The 25,872-nt window shown below is 33.0% G+C and overlaps 2 protein-coding genes across 5 annotated transcripts in view; one reads left to right on the plus strand and one right to left on the minus strand.

Annotated features, from left to right (window-relative positions):
• The window catches only part of LOC128997657 (general transcription factor 3C polypeptide 1-like), a 53,821-nt gene extending 50,161 nt beyond the window's left edge, over window positions 1–3,660 (plus strand). The window contains exons 34-38 of the mRNA XM_054423296.1: window positions 128–374; window positions 779–1,052; window positions 1,815–2,007; window positions 2,562–2,652; window positions 3,447–3,660. Of these exons, the coding sequence (XP_054279271.1) occupies window positions 128–374; window positions 779–1,052; window positions 1,815–2,007; window positions 2,562–2,652; window positions 3,447–3,592 (951 nt within the window). The 3' untranslated portion in view covers window positions 3,593–3,660. The remainder of the gene's footprint in view (window positions 1–127; window positions 375–778; window positions 1,053–1,814; window positions 2,008–2,561; window positions 2,653–3,446) is intronic.
• Window positions 3,661–4,084: 424 nt separating this feature from the next.
• The window catches only part of LOC128996390 (multiple C2 and transmembrane domain-containing protein-like), a 212,982-nt gene continuing 191,194 nt past the window's right edge, over window positions 4,085–25,872 (minus strand). For 3 of the 4 annotated variants that reach the window (XM_054421696.1, XM_054421695.1, XM_054421693.1), the window contains 12 exons: window positions 15,073–15,221; window positions 14,741–14,896; window positions 14,421–14,607; window positions 13,716–13,912; window positions 13,213–13,426; window positions 12,098–12,243; window positions 11,447–11,536; window positions 10,420–10,549; window positions 9,319–9,408; window positions 8,622–8,728; window positions 7,480–7,687; window positions 4,085–7,192 (listed from right to left, as the gene is read on the minus strand). In XM_054421696.1, the coding sequence (XP_054277671.1) occupies window positions 7,109–7,192; window positions 7,480–7,687; window positions 8,622–8,728; window positions 9,319–9,408; window positions 10,420–10,549; window positions 11,447–11,536; window positions 12,098–12,243; window positions 13,213–13,426; window positions 13,716–13,912; window positions 14,421–14,607; window positions 14,741–14,896; window positions 15,073–15,221 (1,758 nt within the window). In that variant the 3' untranslated portion in view covers window positions 4,085–7,108. The remainder of the gene's footprint in view (window positions 7,193–7,479; window positions 7,688–8,621; window positions 8,729–9,318; window positions 9,409–10,419; window positions 10,550–11,446; window positions 11,537–12,097; window positions 12,244–13,212; window positions 13,427–13,715; window positions 13,913–14,420; window positions 14,608–14,740; window positions 14,897–15,072; window positions 15,222–25,872) is intronic. The other variant, XM_054421694.1, reaches the window with a different exon arrangement.

Consider the following 25,872-nt stretch of genomic DNA (forward strand, 5'->3'; position numbering starts at 1 on the left):
GTAAGTATATTTGAACTGAAATAAGCTTTACATTCCAACCTTAAATGGACAAAAAACCCAAACAGCTTCATCCCCTTTATTTTGTTTGGTTGCGGTTTTATTGTATATTGATAATGTTGGTTGACAGGACATCTACGGTGTTGACAAGAGAGTGGCTGAGATCATCAACCAGCTGGTTGACTCGCAAGTCATCCTCCGCAGCGGAGTGAACAAAACTCATCTCGTACACGGAGAGTTCTACAGACCGTGGGTGATCCACTCCTACCGTCTGTTGCGACTGGATAGGGAGAACATTCCGGAGAATCGTAAGGCAAGCTGCGCGATGATGATGAACGTCGGTGAAAATGTCCCTAGTGATGAGACGACTTGTGCAGGTTAGAAATAAAGGCTTAAAGATACAAGTTGATATTTTCTTTCACAAATTGGTGGGGAAGTTTTAAAAAAGTGTTGGCTTCACAAATCTGATATCGTCCTTAGATGATCAAGTATTTGAAATAAAACTATTAGTATACATACCAAGCCAGCAAAAAATCTCCAAAAGCAAAAACAAATTAATAAGCAGTAAATCACCAAGGAATAACGACCCTGAGATCTTTTTATTTATCAAAATAAGAAACAAAAATTTCTCAAAGAAAACCATAATTGTACAAATAGAGGGTAGGGGAGAAAAAATGGAGACTACAATAGTTACTGTTTCTTGGGTCGCTTCCCAATTTTTAATAATGTAGTTTGCATGCAGTGCTGTGATATGGTTATACTGTAATCATGTTCATTTCAGAGCCAGTGGACGATCATAACATGCCTGGAGCAGTTGAGCTGGGTGATGATAACTTGAGCAACATGTCGCCTCCTCCGCTGTCCCCGCTACCCTCTCTGACAGAACCTACCCCTTCTACCTCCTACTTCCCCCCTCCCCTCTCCCCCCAACCCTCCACCAGCTCTGCACCTCAACCCCCCTTACCTGACCCAGCTAAGAGTGCCAGGAAATACAAGGCGAAACTGCTCACTGGAGCATTCAGAAAGGTCGAGAAAGCCACTTCTTTTGATGCCAAGTAAGTTTGGTTTGAGTATTTGTTGTTTTACACAAAACATAACTATTTAAATGGATATGTACTAGGTTCAAATCATTAATCAAATCAACTATAAGTTCCCATGTCACCAATGCACAGCTTAACTTCCAATAGCTTAACATATTTTTATGTTGTGTGTTTTTATGCCTTTTGCTTTTTAAGTTTTTTAAGGCCCAATCCGATTTCTGGGTTTATTTTACTATAAATTTATTAATTTATTGCCCGATGATAAATAACAAATGGGTCAAATCCAATGGAACCTCATGAAATAGAACCAGCAACATTTAGATTTGAAGGTGAGCACTGTAACTAGATCTGTCTCGAAATAAAAATTAGTCACCATCCTTTGTCCATATTTTGCTATTCAGTTAGACATATTTGAGCTAAGCTGAAACTTTAAAGCTTTTTTAAATGGTATAGAGTGTGTCAATTAGAGTGGCAAGCTAGATTGTCATACACACACAAGAACACTTTCCCACCACTGTTGCTTTTATTTTGTACAGTTATCTTATAAAATAATTTCTATTGGATTAATTATTAATTTTCATCCACTAGCATCTAGTGGTGTGACTGTCAGGGTAGTTGGGAGCCTTCCCTTATACCTTCCACACGTTATCCTGGTTGACATGTTAATTCATTCCTCTTGCATACCCCAAATTATGGAACCGTAAAAAATATTTTTTTAGATTTAATTTTTTTGATTTGTCTTAAAAAAAACTTATTAATTTTCTTGTGAATTTCCAGATCCAAATGCAACCTGAGGGTGTGTGTCCGACCGTGGATCAGGATCAACGGTTCTCTCAACCGCCGTGTGTTAGACAAGTTCCTTTCCTCCATCCTGGGCCATGTCATGATTCATCCTCTCTGCTCTCTGAAGAACATCCAGGAGCGCTTCACACCTGCCTTCCAGCCTCATCACACACGGGAACTAGTGGAGGTGAGGCCAAGGTCCAAAGTCACAGTTAAACTGAATGAAGTCGTGTGGGAATGAGAGTGTAAGAAGATCATTCAATAGCCTATTTGAAAAACATTTTAATCTACTTCATGCTTCAAAATTAGTTTTCTACACTGTATCAGTTATTAAAATAGAGGTTTTCCACCGACTTTGGAGAGGATGGATGTTTGTGAAGCTAGAATACACCACCTAGTAGAAACGTAGATGTAGTCCTAGATAGTTTTGCACTGCAGTTTTAATAGTTTGTGTAGCAAGAGAAAACTTAAAATCACTTCACTACTCCTAATATAAGGTCCAAACCCTTCATGTTTATCTTCTTTGATAACATTATGCTGATAATGAGATTTAAAGCAAAGGGTAAAAATTAATTGTATTGTAATGCTGAACGACTCAATGTCATGAAGACCGGTAACTGATCTTGCTGCAGCCAGACATCATCCAACAGAGGTACAAAGGTCGGAATTCATATTAGAAGACTGATTTTATGTTTTGTTACTATACATTTTTTTTTTTAAGTTGTCTTTTGGATTTTACAGATGTTGGCACAACTAAAATGCCTGAAGATTCTGGCATTGAAGCGATCTCACAAATGCACTTTGTTCTCCAAGCCAACAGAAGTGTCTGCAGGTGTGTAACACTAGAGCATTTGGTTTTGCTTTTCAGTTATGTGTTAAGTTTAGGTATTTAGGGAAAAATATTGACCCACAATATTTTAATAAGCCTGAAGAATGATAATTCTTAAGGTAACCAGTTTGATGAGAAAAGTCAATAGATTTTTATAGTTTGTAACTGTATCTACTAGCTGTCCTTGAACTTAGAGCTTTAAAAGACCAATTAAACAATCAACTAGTCAGTGGCAAAGCTACAATATACAGTTACAGAAGACTCCCAATCATCCACAATAATGAGTGGCTGAGCGATCGTAGATAATCAAAGTAATAAGGTTGTGATAATGCAAAGTTAGCCTAAAATGTCCGGAGATTAACTAGCATTATCTTTGAATGCATGGTTAAGCTTTTACACAATTTTAGCAGAAAGGGAAATACATTTTATTCATGTTTTTACAAAGCAAATAATATTGTAGAGCCTATGTAAAGGCCTAACAATAAGACAAGTTTAAACACCTCATTGGTTTTCATCAGTACGGTAACTGATTGGAGGTCAGTAAAGTAAACAACAGCTACTCTATGCTGCAAGATGATGGGCCTCATGCTAAACATCTTGACCAAGGCTGTATGAGGCTACGACTTGCATAATATAATTTGATCTGTTTGTGATCGTCGTTAATCCACTGGTAGACAATCAGGAGTCTACTGCAAGTCAGCACGCTCATCCCTCACCATTATTCCATGTATTTGTTGATTAAATATTTATTTGAATATAAACAATTCGTAAATCATTATTTATGTTTGGATGTCCAGTGGAGGCTACAGGACTGGAGCCAGAAGAGGATATTCTGCTAGAGCCAGATTCCATGGCTGTTAGCCGTCTGGCAGCCTTCATTGGAGATTCAGCTTATTCTCAGGTTATCTTCAATGTCGACATGGCTCGGAATCCATCTGAGTGATGTCAGCTGTATGAATTGTCTGTGATATTGATGTAAACTTATAAAACTTATTTGACTGAAAAATAAAACCAAAATTAGTTTTTTTTCTACTAAACCACTTTAGATAGAGACTTTGTATTTTTCTTTGTTAGTATGTTTGATTTTGCAGCAGTCTTAAAAATTTTAAGAGTGAAATCGATAAAGCCACATTGTAACATTAAAAAAAATGAGGTACAAAATTTGAAGGGGAGTGAAAGTACTGTGAGTTGACAAACACAAGGAGAAACATTGCTCTTAAACGCTACGTATCTTCTCACAATTTATGTTCATTTTTTATTAACAACGCTAGAGTGGTTGAACAGCATCTAAACTGTACTCTAGCTACTAATATTCTAAAATCATCCAAGTTAGCAGGCAATAATACGAGTCCAAAAACATTGAGAAACTAAGTACTATATTGTACAATGTACATGCAATGATAGGAGCATTTCCGGTAAAGAATACACATTGAGATCATAATATATTTCCTTTATTAAAATGGTATAAAAACAGTTTAAGCTGGACAAAACCTGAAACATGGGTTGAAATGCAAAACATTTTACATTCATATTTAGTAAAAATTCCTAGGCTGATCTACACAGTATTAGAAGTTGCATGCTAAAGGAACATTAAACGTAATGTAAAACACTGGAAGAATCTTAAATCATGCTTCGTAAAAACTATCTGCATTTACTCTACATTGGTGTTTTGTTATATCTAACGGTAATGTACAAAAAATATATAATCTGAAATTGTTTTGAGACATTGAATTAATCAAAAAGTACATTTGGATGAAATTGATTGACGATAGTGATGCACATATTTAGATGGTTCCTTCATAATATATATATACCAATAACATTTGTTCAGAAACACTAATTCTTTTTATTTAAGTGATAAATTGGAAACCTCAATCTGAGTGGATAAATTATGCCCAGCAAGTAATTTAATGAGATACACTTGAAAATAGTACAACCGCAATCTTAACGACTATTTTTGGACGGAATTAAAAACAAGTTTAAAGGGAACAAAGTAAATTCACAACTTAAATTTTATACAACATATTTAATATAAAAATTATGAAATTTTCTACAAACTGATTAGTTTACTGACAACTTATTTTGCCGAATAATGTTAGGATTTATTATAGAAAAAACTATTTATTAGGTCCAGTAAGTAATGAGCAAGATTTTATATAATGACTTTTATTTTTAAGTAATGAAAATGTTCCAAGAATAAATATTCCTTCTAAAAAAAATAACACCAAGAGTACTTGTTTTACCTTAGAATAATAATATAATGTAGAAGCATCGATCAAACCATTCTAGTCATACAAAAATGAATAATTGACTTTCTGTCTTTCAACTTCTGTGACAGGGTTGGATTCAGTCAAGATAACAACAACAACTATTTTATTAGAGAAAAACAATAATATTTTGTTACCGTCAAAGAAATTTATTTAAATTTTTTTCCAGTACTAATATACAGAAGATAATATTACTAAAACCTTTCAAAGTTAATATTTTCTGATTTCTTTACTAAAGCCTAGACTTACAATTCCAATTGTTAACAATTAATAAAATAGTCTATTTATTGGAAACACTTTAATGACTAGGTTACTCAGTTTAAAATAAAGCACAAGCAATCCCTCAAATGTAAACCACAACATGTTAAACTTATCTAGATCACAATGTTTAATTTCAGAAACCTCTGAAACAGTTTTGAAGAACAAAGTTTGACCAATTTGTTTACTGCAGGTTGTACTGAATTAAAAAAAAGTATTGAATGCACATTTTGGAAAATGATTAACCTAAACTAAGAAAAGTATTGCATTAGCATTGGAATGGATGAAAAATACTTAAATTTATTTTTGGCCTTTGACATTTTTTAGTAACATTGTGCATTTAACTAATGCAATTTCAGTTATACACCATGGTAAACAAAATTAACACAACCATATTAGGCCTCTATCCTAAAATCCACAAAACCTCACCAAACAAGTAAAAAATACAGAGATCATGTAAAAACACATAAAACTGCACAGCCACAATTAAAAAAGCAGGAATGGCTTAGCGATCTAACTACAGTATCACAATAATGTCTTATGTACATCGTAGTCGTAGGAAGTTTAAATCGGCACATTGTACTCATGAATATGAAAAAGCAGGCTTTTGAATGTTAATGTTCCATCAAAATAGAAAAAACATAACTTGATAAAGGCTTTGTTTATTAGAAAATATATATACATTGCTTTGCGTACATTCATGTACTTGGTTTTTATATATGAAGTTGTCATGTTATCAACTGATTTTATATTGTGAATAAAATAGACTAAGAACCTCGAAAAAATGTGAACATTACAGAATAAATTTGAATCATTCTGTCTAAAATTTAACCCTTACTTGAAAAGTCAAGAGTTATACCGGTTTTTAACTATTCTTAAAATTAACTGTGATCATAAATTTACAAATAACAGTCCTAAAAAATGCAAAATAGAATAGTTTATGTTAAGATCTGTGTTTTGTGACGTTAAACAAAAAAAAATGTGTAATATTTTTTTAAATTGATGTTTGAACAAATAATTGTGGAAATCAACAGTCAAAAGCCTGATCTACTTTACTAGCTATTTTAGGTAAATTATCAAACATATATACACACTACATAACAATGTCTAACATGAATAAAACCATTTCATAACAATAACAATGTATAAAATATTTCTCACATGAATGGGAGACAACCATGTGCGTCACAAATCTCGCAAACAGAACCAAAACAAACTTGTAATTGACAAAACTCTGACAGAGAGATACGAAAAAAGGTATAAATTTAATAAGTAGGTTAGGTTGGCTACATTCAGTGCAGTTGTTTATTAGTCTCACTCACTTAAATTTATCATAAAATAACTTTTCAGGAATGAAAAAACCAACAAAAACCTAGATTTGTCGCCTGGTACAAACGCTAGGTCAGTGAGTTTGGTCAGACTATGGTTTTTAATTACATTGATAACTGATGGTTCAAAATTCTTTTACACAAATTGACAATTTCAGCCTGTGCATATGATAGCCTATATTTATGCAAAGTAACAATCAAAATACTATTGTTTTGCAAGTAATTTTCAGTGAGCGAAATTCAAATTCGCTTAAATTTGACTTACAATCATAAAACACAAATAATTGTGATTTTAATGTGAAGCACCAAAATCATTAAGAGAAAAGATTATCTGTGAAATATATCAGGCAAGATGTATTAAGCCATAACATCATTAAAGTTGGGGAATGCTGAAGTTTTCTTGTGAAGTTAAACATTTTACACAATAGAATAACACCTGTCAACAGCAACAAATGAACCTTGTTAGCTATATAGGTACAAAGTATAATCAACCTTTAATAAGCCTTTGATCAATTCTCTCAGGTATAAAAGGAAACACATTGGGGTGAAATATAATAGGCCTACAGTTATTTACAAACTACGAATATAAACAGAACTCTGAGTGTACTATGAGACTTTATGCTTCTTTCTCTGGTCTCTTCTTCTCTCCATATCTGAAGACGGATGAGGCTTCAATTCTCTGTATGCAATCTGGAAAAAACGGATTACAATAAGTAGTAAGTTTCTTACATAAAAATCCGTCTTGCAGAATGTAAATAATCAGTTGACAAATCCTCATCATACATTTTAAATTTTATCAAACTGTCACACACCACACACACATACTCGCTTGCGTATGCTAGTCCAGACACCTGAATATTTAACCTCTTATCACATCATCAGGACTTTTAGGCCGAAGATTTGTTTATGTTCATTTTTGTGGGGATATTACAAATATTAACTCCACAATCAAGGTAGTATTGAACCTTAGGCCTTACCAGGTCGTCACTAGTCGGCACCCTAGATAGCAGGTCGAGCAGTTCGTTGTTGGGCACTGTGTGCGGCCGGATGAGTTTACGAGCGAACTTGTTCACTCCCCACCCCATGATGAGGTACCTGACAGGCACCCAGTACAGTACTACAGCCACCACTAGCAGCAGCGCCACTGACAAGTATGACAGAAAAGGGACAGTGAAGTTGAATGTACTGCAACAGACAAAGTAACACGTTTAAAACACATTCACTGCTAAAGGAAATTATAAAATCGAATCGTATTGCTAAAAAACTTTATTGTTGTATAACATTCCTTTTTGTGTCCTTATTGAAATACAATATTATATAATACGATCGGAAGTGAAAGAGTCAGAAAAAAATGGAAATGTTACTGAATACATTATATATGTCACTAAAAATATATGTTCTAAAGATATATGTAGTCATTATCATAAAATAACCAACATAAAATAGTATACCAATTGATTGGAATTGATTATGACTTCATAATAAGACGTCATATAAATGGGTTAGTGCTGACCAATCAAGAACCGGAGTATAAAAAATTTAAATATTAAACAAAAATTAGGGATATAAAAGATTTGAAATGTTAAATTTATTTAAATAAAATAGTTTAAAAGTTAATTGAAATTGAAAAAGATGTCATAAAGCACATAAAAGTAGCAAAGCGAGGGGCTTTCATAGTAACGTTGGTCAGTACCGACCCAGCCGCCTTGGCGGGAGCGAGACGCGGGAACCAACTCAACGGTGAACAAAGCAAGTTACACACTACACGCTAAGGTGGTATAGGTTCACCTTCGACCAACGCTAGGCTCGCACTGAGCAACAGATTGATGCACTGCAGTGTGCGTTAGTACTGACCCGGCCGCAGAGAACGTGTTAAAATTTTATGAATAAAGAATTTCTAAAGTAAATTATACATTATATAGGCAAACTCTTAGTTTCTTTGACATCATCTTAATTGAGATCATAACAGTAGGACGAGACAGCAAAATCAACACCCAAGAACCAGAATTGTACACCATAAGAACTCTAAATGATATTTCACCATGAGTATCTTATATTCTTACAAAAAACATATTATTATAGGGTAAACTAATAGTTTTCAAATTTAGTCATTACTTACTTTTTTATACTTTCACCTAACGAGGCAATATATCCTATGGAATTCTGTACAGTTTGGGTAACTTCTTGTATAGCTTGGAGTCTTTCCTTCAAGCTTTTCTTCTCCTCCTGTAACAAGTTAAAAGCGGAATTGTAAAGGAAATAATTACAGAAAAACCTATTTTTTATCATCAACTTCATTGATGATTATGGACTAAACTTTTATTATACGTTTACTACTGAGATTCCACTTTCCACATTGAATAAAATCATCACCATTTTTAGAATAAAGAGAACCTTGTTTAATTAAGCCACAATAGGTTGTGCTGCTGTAAATAGGAACTCCAATCGTCCGAATCGCCTCAAGGAGAAAAAAATAATTAGTTCAATGAGGCAGTTTCAGTAATCCGTTACATATATGTGTCCAAAAATTTTGTTTTTCATGTGGCTAAAGCCAAATTTCATATCAAGGGCAAATTTGTTTTGTAAATAATACTCTCTTTAGATTCACACTACACACAAAAATTGTAGTATGAAACACTAAGAGAGAGAAAATAATTGATTTGAGCATACCTACTCTATGAAAGGTCGTCTAACAATTTCCCCGCTGAGGAAAAATACTAGCAAAAACTGATCCATAGATGGAATGTCTACCTCTGTATCCAAATTCAATGGTTATAAGCTTTCAAAGGGCCATTTGAACAAGTTAATTTTTTTACCTTATCTTTGTCATCGTCATCATCATCATCTTCTCCCAGAGGTTCATCTTCTTCGTCAAAATTTCCCACTCCTCCAGTTAGACTTTGTACCTGATGAAATTACCAAATTTTAATCACATACCTCTGAATAGAGGCCCAGACAGTTGATATAAAATAATGATTCCCCTGGTAAACATGATATTTTTCCACCAATTAGACTTCTTTAGATGTGCAGAAGAGGAAAAATGTCTGTAAAAACTGGCTTAGTTCTACATTTTTTCTGTTACGGTAATCTTAAGGTTTTAAGAGCAGAAGTTGTCCTTGATTGTTCTGGGCTTGTAATATTTTTGGCCCTGACTGTAGGAACAATCCACAGCTGTTTTGGTAGCATGTCTTAGTAACAATCCATAGTCCAGTAACCTTCTTTCAAAATTGGGTTAAAATTTTAAAATACACCTTGATTGCTTTACATCTCATCATTTTGATATTATCTTGTCTAATAGTTTTCCATTATGTCTTCCCAAAGAGTTCATTGTTAAATAATTATCTTGTCTGTTATTATATAAGCTAACAATATTTCTTTAGAGAATTCACAAAAACTGCATAGTCAGACAATCAGCCACAATCATTCAGTGACACATCACCCTGATACGGCAATGCAATCGTTCCACACAATCATGTCAACTTCCTGGCTATAAATTTTCTAAAATTATTCATCCAAGTAAAAAATATTTTCTATAACGGGGACGGGTGGCATCGTCCTGTAATCCAGCTAGTATAGGAGGTTACGAATTGTGGATATTTATAGACCTGCACTGTGGATGCGATACAACAAAAATATATATATATGTATAAAGGTTTGGTCATATTACATTTTTTTAATTTAAAATTTTTTATGTAAACGGTTTTTATACCATAAATCTCATTATTTGTATTGTTCGGAGAAGTTTTTGAACCATCAAAATCAGTTAACGTATTATTTTTACTGTGAGTCTTACTTTTGTTTATAACAGACCATTATTATTGTTGTTAGGTATTAATTTTCCTATGCATGTGTAAATACTATAAATAGAATGCACAAATCAATAAATATAAGTTCTATTAACATTTCAACATACTCACAATATAGCATTTAAGAAAAACAAGCAGCATCCCCACTGGTATCATGAATGGTTGGAAATAATAACACAGCAGAATAAATAACACCAGGGCAATAACACTTTGTATTGTGGACTCCCACTCAAAACAGCTCCTGGAAATAGGGAAAGAAATAGTCAAAACGTCCATGAAAATTAAAGCAATTGCTTCTGAAAAATTATAAATGATTATTCCTCCTGTCGTTTTATCTTTCTTGCTAATAATTAATCAAACAATATAGAAACTATTGGTTTAATTTTTGAATCACCTTGTATGAGTTGGATTTTAATCAACATTATCTAGTTGTAACATCATTTTTTGTGATAATAAGAGTAGTCGAGGCTATACTCCTTTTAGAAACAGTAGAAACATGCAATGCAGCACAAAACGTCAGGGAAAAGTCTAGAGGCACAAATTTAGATACTACTTTTGTGACAACAGCCTATAAGCGCAGAAATTAACCAGTTTGATATCGAGAAAAAGTCAGTAGCTTTTTGATGGTTTGAAACCAAACCCAGCTTTTAACAATCGTTGGGTTTTTAGTGAATAATTCTGACAAAAGAAACAGCAGATATAAGTCAGCAACAAGGCCATACTCCACTCCATTTTACACTCATCCTGTATTTCACAAAAAGTCGTGATTACCATGACTAAGAAACAATAAATCATATAAAAAACATGAGCAGACGTTTTTCGTCAATAGTTTTGAAACTTTTGGCTTTTCACATTTTGTGAAGCATGCTGGTTTAAGCAAACTCATATGATAAAGACATCACTAGCTATGTTAGAAAATGTGTGGAAATGTTTAGGTAATAATGACGAAGAAAATGACTGGACAGACAATGCAGATAACCCCAGAGTAAGCAGACAAATGTTAGAAAAATAGTAAAAACATTTTGGATCCCCCTTAAGCAGAATTTACATTTACCTTTCAAGAACGGTTATATAATTGTAAAGTTGATACCTTCACCAAAAGAAAATGTCAACAGGCTAACTTCCTTTTCAATGTTACCTTATGTTCAATTTGTCAAAAAACCAATGAACTGTCCTTTTTAAATGTACGTTTTCCAACAGATCTAGCCCTGTGATAAAACTCAATAATCTAAAACAAATAAAACATAAAAAGGGGTTTTATCCTAGGTAATGCTAGGATAATATTAGCTCAAAATTAAAACCATAAGCTCAGTGGCAAAAACAACAGTAACTCAATTAATTTGGCAAAAAAAATTTGTTGCACATTTTGTTCATATAAACAGGTACCTACATGATAGTGAATAACAATCCCAAAGAGGTGTTTAACCATATTAACCAGAATAAAGAATGTGTTAAAATTGTTATGAAATACCGTGTATGACTACCATTGAACTTTTAAAAAATCTAAGAAAATTGCTTGAGGTATTCTTACTGTAGTAAATTTTCTTCTGAAATCACTTATATTTCACTGTTACTCCCAAAAAAAATAAATCTCAAATATTTGGACTTAAAAAAAAGCACCATATAACATTCATTTAATTTAACATATAATGATCAATAATTCAGGTTGTAGGCAACTCAGTCCCTCAAGCTCCCAAGAAATCTGGGTTCCCCAAATTTTGTAAAATTGTATCTTACTTATTCTGTGTGTATAATTTATATTTGAAAATTATAAATAACAAACACTTACTGTATAAATTTACTGATATCAATGAACCACATGATTATCGCTTTCAATCTCATAACGTTCCGCACAAACACTTGTCTCTTAAACTTCACTTCTGTCTGCATGTACTTCTCCTCTTTGGGGTTCAAGGTCCGAATACAAGCTCTGATCTATAACAGTTTGAAGAAAAAAAAGTAATATAAATATTAATAAATCTTGATAAACATTTTTTTTAATACTTAACTACTTACTTAAATACTTAAAATTATCAGACCTCTTTCCAGTCAAATATTATATTTGATACATATATTGACAAGTTACAAATCAAAGGAGTATAAAATCAGAAGAAAAAACAAACTGGATACAGGTGGCACTGGAGAGAAGAAGAAACATCATGATTCACTCAGTTTTATTTAGTCAATGGCAGTGATAAGACAGTGCTGGCCAGCCTCTACAGTTTTAATCAGTTTATCAAATTTTTATTACATTTTAATTATTTTTTCAACATGACAAATTTTTATTATTGTGACTGTGACAGTCTTTTAAGTAATCTATTGACATACCACAATGTATTAACACCTTGATGATGTGGTTGCATACAAATTACCTGACAAAGTTCTAAGGAATGAAACTAGTGGGCATGCGAACAACTGTGGTTGGATAAGGTAATTATTTTGTTTTATCAATAATATATTCCAACCAATTGTCACAATAAGTAATACAATGTTAAAAAGTTAATACTGATTATTCTAATATAGATCAAGACGGATGTGAATATGCCGGAATTTGTTCACTGCCATCTATAATAACAAAGTAGGAAAAACTCATACTCATCAGCTGATTCAAAAATTTACTAACGGAATATAAATTCCAACTGTGAGCTATTGCTTGTCCCTAGGTTACGTCCAAAGAATTCAAATCTGTAAAAATCTACCCTAAAATAAGAAATAAACATTCAACATCAGCGCCCTGAAACGCCGCCAATATGAAACGCATATTCATTTATCAGAAGCATATTGCATTTATCAAAAACAATTAACGTATCTTAACAAAACGTATAACGTTTACGTAAACGTTTAACGTTATTAAACAAAACGTATCTTAACTATCAGGTAAAAAAATACATTCCAACATCTTACAGGGTTCCAAATAACGTTCATCTCTAGCAGTATCTGAGGGGCGTTTCCTTTTGCCCTTCCGTAGAGTTTCTTGTCTTTCAGAGCGTACCAGCGTTTCTCTCCGTTGCGTATCCTCAGAAGTGGAATGGCAACTTTACCGAGGAACTCAACCTTGTGGTCTCTGTCTTCATCATAGACAGTGACCTCAAGCACCGAATGAATGTCTTTCACATTGCTGAAACAAAATAAAATGTGCATAATTGTGGTTTCTTAAATTATTTTTTGACATTAGATGGATGGTTAGAGAACTAATTGTTGGATGAATAATATTGGTGAGCAAGCTGGTCTAGTGGTAGAGCTCGAGACTGTGGTCCCGGGTACAAATCCTGCCAATCACCAATGGATTTATCCAAGTGATAATACCGCAACCATCTAGGACTAGCCTGAAATGTGTAAAACGGTTTCAGGCTAAAGCCTGCATCCTAGAATGTAAAGGTGGAACATAATAATTAATAGTGTCTTACAATGTGAAGATCTTCTGCCAGGAGGGTGACAAAGTCTTATATTCTGTTTGTGTTTGTAGTCGAGCGTTGATCAGTTCCAGGACACAGAATGGGTCGGACTTGCCCCCTAAGTCTGCCGCAGCGAGGCCTTGTGCTCGGTACACTCGTACTGTCAAGTGACCAACGTCTCGGATGTTGTGGAACGTTCTCATCAGTGCCTGCGGACAATACAGGAATGAATCTTATACTGTGTTATTAAAAAGGTAGGTAGTCTCCTTCAAACTTGCGTTTGCCCATTCAAATAAAGCTGTAGAATATTGTTGAAGATCTGTGTAGCGTTTTACTGACTAAGATCAGCTGTTTCTTCAGTCACAATCATTTATTTAAAGCCCTGATCAGGAACGGCTGGGTTCAGTTTCAAACCATCAAAAAGCTAATAACTTCTCTCATATAAATTTGTAAACTGTCTATAGATGAAAAAAAAACTCCTTGGAACAAGTTAGTTTAAGAATTAAAATATAAGGAAAACCTGTCCTGTAAACACCACCACTGGCACTGTTTATGGAGTAATATGAAAAGTATGTACACTAATGAATAAAGTTTCTTGAACAAAACTACCATTTGGTTGGTGGTTTATTTGTTATTATAAAAATTATAAATTGAGATTTTCACCATATATTTACATACTAGGGTAGTAGTGTAAAAAAAGAATGTGTTTCAACTTACATAGCGGTCCTCCAGTACGGTACGCTCGCGAGGGTTGTCGTCGTAGGTCGTCAGGTCTGATATCGTCTCTGACGCGGTGGTGCCACTGATGGTTAGCAGCAGAAAGATAGTTCCCGCACCTTCGTCCAACTCCTGCTTGATCCTGTGAGTCTTCTCTCTCTCCAATTGGCTGAGATCTATGCTACACCTTCAAAAGATGTCGAAATATTAGAGCAATTCAATATGTTATAAAGCAGCAAGACAGTTTTTATTTTTCTCCACCACTCATTACTCCATCACTAATTTACTCCATCATTCATTATCAAACCATCGCCTCTCACCTGCCCATGAAGTCGTCTTTGGACCGATCCTTGTCCCATACTGTCAACTCCAGCTCTTGGCTCTGGTCGTCGTAGAGATGAAGGTCAAACTGCTCAAGCCAGCTAGGGTTGAGAGTTTTGTAGCATACTTTGCTTTTGTACTTCTCATTTCCCAATCTGAAAAATATAGTTTTATATTTTGATGTGTACACTTAACTGACATTCTAAGACATGATAGATGAGTTATACTTTATTCCCATGAAATGAAATTGGGCTTCAAAATAAATTGGTTTCTTGCTTTTTTGGCTCCGATTACTGGCCAGTGTTAAGTGACATGATACCAAATGCCTCACCTGAACTTGACGTAAGGATCGCTGAATCCATCGATGTCCATCGGTAAGAGGTTCTTCCCCTCCACCAGAACAATCGTGACGACTGAACTCCAAATTTGACTCTTGAGTCTTCTGTTGATCTCCACCATCTTCCCACTTCTCTGGAAGTACTGCAACAAGTAATAAGTTGATGAACTTAGGTGTAGTCAAAAATATCAGCTAGATATAAATTAATTTGGTGAATAAGAGAGTAAAATCTTTGTTCCATAAATTATAGACTATTTTCTTAAGTTAAAGATTTCACGATTTTAGTGAAATCATAAAAAATAAGGCCAAGCAGTATGGGTCGCCTCTTTTTGTGTCTTAATTGTTCAATCTTGTTGAACTTGGTGTTGTTTGATAGAGAACTTTAAATGCTAAATATAGAGTGTTCTTGACAAATGTAAGTTATCAAAATAAAAAAATAAACAACCATTAAAAAATCTAGAGCAGTGGGCACCCGAGTGGGCTTTTCAATTTTAAAAAAAGGATTACAAACTGCAAACAGTTACTAACTGTGTCAACATAGAACAAATAATAGTGATTCACATTTCGGGCAATGATGACATGTTGACTTATGTCATAAAGTCATAAATATTCAGACATCAGCAAAATGTGTTATCTTACTTGTGTAACATTTGAGTTGAATAAAACATGTAGTAGTGAATAATCTGCGTTTTCGTGTAAATCTGTTGTTATTTAATAATACAAATTTTATATTGTAGTTACCAACAATATAAAAGAGTACTTCAAAAGTACAAGTTGCTGTTAGTTAGCAACATATGTCTTCAACAAAAGTTGACAACAACCCAAAGAACGCCAGTTTTTTTCAATAAATATTTTCAATTTTTACAACAGAAATTCAGATGTTCCACTAGAAGTTGGATATATGTTTACAGAAATCGTTTTAAGCTGTATTTACACTGGAGTTGAAGACGAATACTTAAAATTTCGTTTGCGAAGCCTTTAACGCAAGAGATACACGTTCTATACACGACATTTCCGCAAAAATGTGACTAGTTTGAAACCTATTCCCTATGAGACTTTGGGATTTAATAATTATAAATTTCATCAACGTAAACACAAAAAAATAGGCTATTAATTTTTACAGTAATTAAACATTTTACGGTTATTAATATAAGTGTCTTTTCACAAGTTGGAGTTCACTTTAGTTGAGTGAATGTGGAAAGATGGAGGAGGAAAGACACCTAAAAGCTTCACTTGGCAGCCGAAACTGTTGAAAGGAAGCTTCCAAGTGTGACGAAATCGAAGCGATGTCTTGGGGTGGCTTTTCTAGAGGAAGTGCAACCATGTACTCTCAAATGTTTGAAATTTATTGGACTGGACACAAGTTGGGTTTTTTGTCTCAATCCCGTAACAAGTTATTTTGTTTTTATTGATCCAAAGCTACCCTTGGCTATAAGAATAAACTGTTTACTTTGAAGAAAGTTTAATGTTTTTAAAAAGAAAAAACAACACTCTCCTGAATTACATAGAATAATGTTTACATAGCAACCAAGGTAGGTACACAATATAACAGTCTAAACCCCGGTCTTGTCACTAAACGTTAACGTTAACCTTTTGCTCGACGTCCCAAATTATTTGAATCTGATATGTTTTAACATTGTTTAATTGCAGCTGACTTTTAAGTTGTTATTATTATTGTTTTTGTTTTTACTAATTTTGACTCATGAATAAGTTCAGTTCTATTTTATTAAACTAATTTACCTATCAATTTATGTATTTACTTCAAACATAAAAGAATCATTAATTGATAGAACAATGACAAATGAGATCTGGGCCAGGAAATTACTTTGCTTGTGAACCTACCTTCAGATCTGAAGGTAAGCATCATGTAACCATTTGGCTACCCAGACAATATGAAATATAAGAACTATTGCGATTTGTAAAACTATATGGAGTTATAAATAGGCCAAGGCATAAAATAAGTGTAAACAATGTGCACCAGTAGACTACCTTTTCCCACATATTGCGTTCTTTAAAATTTGTCCATGGGTTGCCATGTTGTTTACAACAATTACAAAGGAAAATGTAAGCAAACGATCCATAGCAGCTGTTGACATAAACAAGTTACAGGTCCAACTACAGGTTTTTTACTTGGCAGATTACAGATCTAAATACCGAATATACAGTGTTTCTCTGTAACACCCCCTTCTCACCCGTTCTAGTTAAAACCCGATTTTACAGTTTAGATGTCATTTTATAATGTAACGGCGAGTTGTAATTGAAAAACAGCTATTTGTGTATTAAGTGTGTTGCCTCAAACAAACATTCACATCTTTTTTTTAAGGTGATGTTTTCTTAAATGGTAATTTTCACATCCAAAGTAATCAAAGGTTAAGTTACTGTATTATTTTTCTTGCCTCGGAGAAATGTTTTCAATTCTGTTGAATGAGCAAATTAAAACACATTTGTATGCTGGTTACGAATTTACAAATAGTTTTTCTCAGAAGGTTGGCCCACGGGTGCATTATTTAATATGATGTTACTCTTTATACAGGGTGAGTTTTAATTGTCCCCCCCCCCCCCAACTTTTTTCTACATTTTTTCAAATATCAATCCCAGACCACTTCCAAACATTGGGTAGTAAGTACTTCATTTTGACAAGGAGGTCATTTCCGGCCGCCATCTTGGATCCGCCATATTGGATGCAAATTTTTTTTTCAAATGTAAAGGTGGGGTTGTGACCCATTATTTCGAATTACATTTTTACCCTGATTACAATGCCGCAATTCGTTTTAAAAAATATTGATTCATTCTAAAGTTATGAGGGCTTCTTAAAACTTTATTTTTAGCCCATTTTAACATTGTGCATTTACAAACTAAGACCATAATCTCAAAATAGTGCTAGATAAAGATAAGTATACACTACCAGTAATTGTCGACCTATTTTCACTTGGTTATGATTGATGTATTTTTTCGGCCGCCATCTTGGATCCGCCATTTTGAAATGTGATAAATTATTTTAAATATGAAGGGGGTGTTGTGACCCATCATTTCGAACTACTTTTTTAAGCTGAACTTAATTCCATGATCCGTTTTTCATTTTCATTATTTTTTATTTTGAAATATTGCAATTTTTAAAAGAAAAATTGCAATATTTCATAAATAAAACTTGATAACGAAAAATGGATTGTGGCTTTGAGTTTAGCTTAAATAAGTAGTTCAAAATGATGGGTCACAACACCCCCTTCATATTTAAAATAATTTATCATATTTCAAAATGGCGGATCCAAGATGGCGGCCGAAAAAAATACATCAATCATTACCAAGTGAAAATAGGTCGACAATTACTGGTAGTGTATACTTATCTTTATCTAGCACTATTTTGAGATTATGGTCTTATTTTGTAAATGCACAATGTTAAAATGGGCTAAAAATAAAGTTTTAAGAAGCCCTCATAACTTTAGAATGAATCAATATTTTTTAAAACGAATTGCGGCATTGTAATCAGGGTAAAAATGTAATTCGAAATAATGGGTCACAACCCCACCTTTACATTTGAAAAAAAAAAATTGCATCCAATATGGCGGATCCAAGATGGCGGCCGGAAATGACCTCCTTGTCAAAATGAAGTACTTACTACCCAACAATGTTTGGAAGTGGTCTGGGATTGATATTTGAAAAAGTGTAGAAAAAAGTTGGGGGGGGGGACAATTAAAACTCACCATGTATAATATTAACTGTTGTTGAACAGCGCTGAAAATGTTTAAGGTTCCGCTGAATGTTTTACTTTGTGAAGCACAAACATATTATAAAAGTTTTCAAGGATATAGCAGCAATACAAAAGTACATTACACATTAATATAAATATTTTGATAAAATAAACCTGTATAAGTTACACAGTACAAATTTAAATCCATCCACCAATCTGAATTGTTTTTATCTGTTCTATCTTCTTTTAATGAATTTTAATTTGTATTCCCGACTTTTAGATACCCTATAAATAACTAGACAACTCTTGCTTCATTAGCTGTATCCTGAATGTAGCTTAGCTAAATAGCTTTCAGGCCTCAGAGATTACAGTAATTAAAACTTGAAGACAAATGTTCGCTTAGTTTCTTCCTCATTTTCAAAGTTTAAATTTAAAATATTCTTTTACAGTGTTGCTAAATGGGGCTTCCCAAGTTTTACAGGAGTAGAACGTCAAGACACGAGAACGTTATACAGGGTATTTTCATAAACTAATATATAGCCTTTACCTTAAATGTAAAAACAAGGCTTTTGCTACAAATGTAGTAACCTCCAAAACGGCCGTAGTGCAGTATTACCCCTAAGTTAATATATTTGTTGTATATATTTACCAAATGCAATCTGCCACACTCAAATAACGAGGTGTTTTAATATATATATTGTTTTTATTTTGCAACAGAATTTTATGAAGCTAGGTTAGAGATGGTAACGAAAAAAAATGAGTATTAACAATTTAGCTAATCAAATAGTACTGATTGTATTAAAAGTACAAGTGTAAGCCCAATTACATTTAAAATACTTTACCACAGCTAAACTAAAGTGGTTGTTATACGTTTCAAGTTTTATCGCCGTCGCCGAGAGAGGAAGTAAAACAAAAGATTGTATGTCTGAGGTCTTATAACACCCCTACAGGACTTGAAAACTTAAGAGCTGAAGCCTAATTTGGCGATGACTCTAACAAAAGAGTTTGGAATTAGTGGGAACTAAGGCTGTAAAAGGACTCTTTTCTAATGTAAAAGACAAACTGAAATTGCATGTTTTTACCTGATTATGATTGTATAAGTGCTTTCATTGATGTTTCAAATGACGTTGAAGCTATTTTGTAAGCTTTTTCTCGATATTTCATCACGAGAAAAAATTAACACTAACCGCTAAAAGTTAGAAGACAATTGTAAGGTTTTTTGTAAACACTTTTTAGATATTATATAGCAAACACCATAAAAATCAAATAGGAATTGGACAGTGCAATTTTAAATTTAATCTTGATGGAATTTGAAACGTACACCTCAATTATTTGACCTCGATTTGTAACCAAACAATACGCCAAGTTGTAAGTGTAGAAATGGCATTAGTAAAAACTGTTGTACTCATAAAAAAAACTTTTAAAAGTAAATAGAATATAATCTTTTAAAAATATAATTTTTATGCATATTATTTTGACAAGAGATGAAATATAAAAAATTAAAATATCACAAATAAACATTGCCAGGCTTCTTAAAATTAAAATTTACATGATTGCTATAAACTTATGCACTTTTATCACTAACAGTAACACTAATTGGTGCATGTTAATTACCATGGGTTGGTATTGTTACTAAAATCAAGTAATACATACGTAATTCCTCGAATTAGTTTACCATTCCGTGCTATCTCCATACCTGAAAACAAAAATGTACATTAGTACATACAATACATATAAGAATAGGTAAACATTAATGAGTGCTCGTAATCAATACGTTGACAAATTATGACGAGTTGGATCACATCGCCTTCTATGCTTACTTTTAGTGTTAAATACAAGCTAATTTCTTATCTGTTTATAAACCTTTGTTACATTTTGGTAACCACCAAAAATACATAAGTAACACTTGAATAAAAAAAGAACATTAAAACCCGAATTGTATTTAAACTATCTTATGTCATACCACAGGTTGGGAAAGTACAGTTGTTGGAGGGAGGGTGGCATGTAACTAGAGAGGAAAACAGAAGGAAACTGTAACAAACTGTAGTGACCACCTGGAAATGCTGGCGTGGAGCCAAGTCGCGTTCAATACAGCCAATACACCGTTACTTGTGTACAATTGTGTTTTGTAGGAAAGGTAGTATTATCATGGGGTCAGCAGAGTAATCAAAAATATTTACTCCAATAAATAAGTTGTTTATTGTATCACTAGGGGCTGATCACGTGCTTTTTGCTTCGGCGTATTATCACAGATGGATAAACAAACTTATAGGAGATACAAGATGTTGTACTGTTAAACATTTTATGTGAGGATAAAGAAGTGTTTTTTCGGATACCGTAGATTAAATGTTAATAGAAAAAAGTCCTTTGAATTGTTTTGATATGATTGATACTATAACAGTTAATTGTGCTTACTGTACCAGAAGCTTAGGTAGTTGAACCTTGACATTTACTGCTGTAGTTAAATTGCTAATGTCAACAACAATGTTCCTTTTACTAAATCATTACCATACATTTTGAGAAACTTTATAGAAACATGTATGTAAAAAGAATCAATTTAAAATAAAATCTGGGAAAATGTGTAGACAAAAAACATCTGAGAACTGATGAGGTTGTAATAATTATTTTTGCTAGATATTACAAAAGTTTGGATGGAGACCTGACCTTTTTTCACTTTGTATACTCCAATGCACGCACAGTCTTCGTTATTAGATTTTATCATAGATAAAACATACTCCCTTATGTACAGTACATCATGAATGCAAAATAAAACCTTAAGGTCAAAATAGTAGAATCATGGTATTGCTTTTAGGATTATTTGGTACTTTCCAAAAAACAACAAAGACTGTTCGATCCTTATTGTTTATTACTCAAGCGTCTATATTCAAAGTATTTATAACGGTTTTGAAATAAGAACCAAAAACTGAAAAGTGAGGAATAGAGTTCCAACATGCTTAAACCGTAGTGTATAGTTTACAAAATGCTAAAACAAATTTATGAAAGGGAAAACCACTTTAGTCGAATACAGTATTTGACTTAAAATAGTGCAAGTAGTCTTTTATCCTATTTTAAATCTAAGATTGTGTTTTGGTGACTTTTGAGTGCGCTGATGTCGACTTAATGATCCTATCCTAGGGGTTATGATGTGATATATGCTGTATTTCATGATACTGTCTGCTGTATAGTACCAAAAGACAATATATAGTTGGAATGTACAGTTAGATTTAGTAAAAATAGTTATTAATTTTTTTTCTTGGCCTAGTGTACATTCATGATGTTCATGAACCTACACATTATTGTGTTTTACTAGTAGTAGAACCAAATTTTAGCAAAAAATATAATAAAAGGTACATAATTTATCTCGAACTCTTCACCAAGATAAAGATATATTAAGTTTAGCATGGTAACCAATTTAACGTTTTTATTTCTTGCACGCCACTATAGAGTAAATTCTCTTTTAATCCTCGATTAAATTGGGAGGGTAATTAATTTCCCAGTTTACCAATGGTGGGTAAATGTAGCAAACCTGTGTAGTATTGTAAACATTTCAAGGATTATTCTCATCGTATCCAATAATTTATATTTAAACATATCCTAATTATCATGGAAGCTACGTTAAGAGAAGATGCGATAGGTTGTACCTTCTAAATTCAAATGAATGATTCTAATAGGTAAGTTTGTATATAGTGCCTGTAAAATATGGTGTGAGGGTTTCATTGTCAAATTAGTGTTTACTCCCTAAAACTCAACTTCGAAACTTTTGATGCCCACATTGATGACTGAAAAATAATTTATAATAATTTATAAGTTTGAAGACGAAGAGTCCTAATTCTATAAATTTTAATTTTCGTGCTACAGTATTTAAATACTAAGCTCACTAACATTTCTATTCTCTCATAACGTTTTAACTCGTCTTCATAGTAAGACCAGGGTCTATATTTACTGCATGCTATTGTTTTAGAGATTCATACGAAAGCCATTGGAAAGAACGTACTACAAGTAAATAAAAAAAATACTTTAATGAACGATCAAAACCATTATCATAACTTATAAAATTAACAAACATTAATTTCAAAAATCTGTCCGTAATTTTACTTTTTTAAGTAGTAATATTGTTTTGTACGTTTTCCCGGACCTGGTTTGGTTAAACCCATTGTTGAATTCAGCCGGGCGATTTAAACATGTTGTAATCTATTTGACGTTGAAGAGCAAGGTGTTTAATATTGTAAATGCATCGAAAGCCCGAGAAGGGCTTCGTAATATCTACAGCTGCAAAGAGATAACGATTTGCTAAGTGCTTTGAACACAGTCGAGTCTGGCAATGTTTGTTTAACGGTGACGACCAAGTGATAACGAAACACAAACCGACTCTCCCAAAGAATACATCCGGAAGGCTTGGATATCTTGGGACACTTAAACAAGCCATTTTATAACCAGTTAGTAATTTCAAAGTAAAATAAATAGGGGTCAAATAAAATATAAAACAGATAAGTATTTTTTTTTAATCGTGCTTTATTGGTTCCCAAATATTAAACATAATAAGCAATAGCTAGTGGAGTATTTCACATTTCACAAAATGTCAAAAGTGTAGTAAAATTACATTCATCCTTTCAAACTATAATAATCAAAGTGCCGATTACCACAAAAACGTTTTCTAAAGTGCTCCATCAACTTTTGCAGACTAATCGAAAGTTTAGAAAGTCTTTAGTTTTTCTTCGTTGAAGTTTCTAAATTAATAATCTAGTTACTAGGGTGAGGTCTTTCGCTCCATTAATTTAAGCCGCTGATAGAAAAGACGGTGTAAAATAATTTGGATAATTGTTATCACTGATTTTGCAATTGACGTTAATAACATAGGTAGTTTGTTTAGTCAAATCTGTTACTTATATTAGGTCGCTTTTTTCTGCGAGTTTATTTTATCCTAACCCTTTCCACTCTCATTTTAGGGCCCCACCCCATACCCTAGGTTTCATATATTTTGCAGGTCATTAAGACTACCAGTATTTTAACTTCAAATTTCACTAATAATAAGAAATCAAATTTCAAAAAAAGTTTTTCATAATCTTTTTCTTTTTATATAGATGTTGACATGTGATACGATCGTGAAAAGGTCGATAGTATGTACTGTGGATAGTCGTAGTACTCACTAGTGCGAACGTTAATCCACACCAGGGAGTATCGCATCCACAGTGCATGCCTATAAATATCCAAAATTCGTGACTTCGTGGCTGGATTACAGGATGAAGCCACCGTCCCAGTCTGAATATTTATAATTCCTGTAAGGTTTTACATACAAACTTAATTACCAAATCGTGACATGCGGCGTAAAAACTTGTCATATTTAATAAAAACTAGGTTAATTTAAAGAAGAATACTTCCCTCTAAACTTTTCAAACCATCCCAAATTACTTAGTTTCCAAGTATATTGTGCCTATGTTAAATGACAATAGACGGTCACCACAACACCACGGATTATTTTATGAGGAACGCTGATCGTCATCCTTGAGGCTTGATTTGGAGCCTCTCAGCTAAGTTCTTTAATTTCATTGAGTTTTCCTGGTACGTGATAACTAGCTAATAACTAGGGCTGGAGGCTATCTTCACATCGTTGGCTATGAAACATTTATGAGACCATAAAAGACTGTGATATCAAAACAGCAGTAAAAACCGACAGATAACTAATCTAATAACTTTGTAGTATGAATTTGACAACAGTAATTAAATTGTATTATTATTTAAACATATAATTAATTAGTTTAAACACGTAAAAAAATATATATATATCGCTCTACAATATAATTTACAGTACAAAAACCAAATATCTTCATTCAATTTTTTCTTCACTCTAAAATTAGCAATGTTTGGTAACGAAGTACAGTAGCCCGTAGAACAATATGTTTTACAAATGCTTTCATAATAAGTTTTTTTTTTTGTGAAATTCATCGTTTGTTAGATCTAGTACTGTATCAAGGCTGAAGTGAAGATGAAGAATGCCAAAATGTCAGTTATGACAAAAACGTAATTATATTCAGTTCGACGTTATTGCGCTGTTCTCTTTTTGTAATGGTTATTTGCCAAAGTTCTCAAAACTTATCAACCAGCCATTTAGGACGAGAGTTTACACTTGGTGTTTATTTTTCTGATTTTAAAACACATTGCATAGTTTATTCATATTATAGTATAAAAAACGCCAAGCGTGTAGTAAAACAACAATTTAGGACAAACAGTGGTAAAACCAGCTCAAATATAAGTAATCAAAATAAGGAATTAAGCTGACACAATTGTACAGACTATTGCAACTGACTCAAAATTTGACAAAATTAACAAACTCATGACATTTATATACAACGCGGAAATAGAAAAACGCATTGTTGCCGTAGTGTTATACAACGAAACGATTACATACAATAATTATATACCTATCAAATGCGTATTAGTATATTAGACGCATTGCTTTTTTAATTTTGGATTGTAGAAAAATCTGTTATAAAAGTTAATAATTTGCACTTAGGTTGTATGCAGTCTATGAAACATTTGATATGGAAACACCTGCTTTGTGTGAAGTTGGCTCGCGCATCGCAGCGTTTGTTGTAAAACTTCGTTATTGTTGGCTGACTCAACAGATTGTTGCATAAACAAAAAGTGTTAATGTTGCAAAACATTGCTGTGAAATCATAACAAGCTGTTATTTCCAGATTTTGTTGAGACTATAATTCGAAGCAAAATTAGCTTAGAGATGTTTTGTATGACATCAAAGAGCTTTTAAGTGCAAGGGCTTTTATTTGTTTGAAAATGTTACTTTGATTAAATTACATTCTAATTAAATTTTGTTGAAGTGACCGCTTATTGACTTGAACCATTGACTATTGGATTAAAACCCAATTTATTTAAAAATCGCCAAGTTACGGAATTATATTAACACAATTCCAAATACGATATATACAGTGAAAAATAGAGTACCTAATGTAATAGGAAAGGTACACATTCGTATTGCTATCAAATCGTACGTATAACGAAGACCATACAAACAGTTTTGTAAATATCTTAAATAGTAAATACTCTTCATACAGATAACTAAAGAGTTAATTGTAATTTTCTATCCGTCA

The sequence above is a fragment of the Macrosteles quadrilineatus genome, unplaced genomic scaffold (genome assembly GCF_028750875.1).
Source record: "Macrosteles quadrilineatus isolate MER2022 unplaced genomic scaffold, UCM_ALF_1.0 Scaffold_6__1_contigs__length_79288215, whole genome shotgun sequence".
NCBI classification, from domain to species: Eukaryota; Metazoa; Arthropoda; class Insecta; order Hemiptera; family Cicadellidae; genus Macrosteles; species Macrosteles quadrilineatus.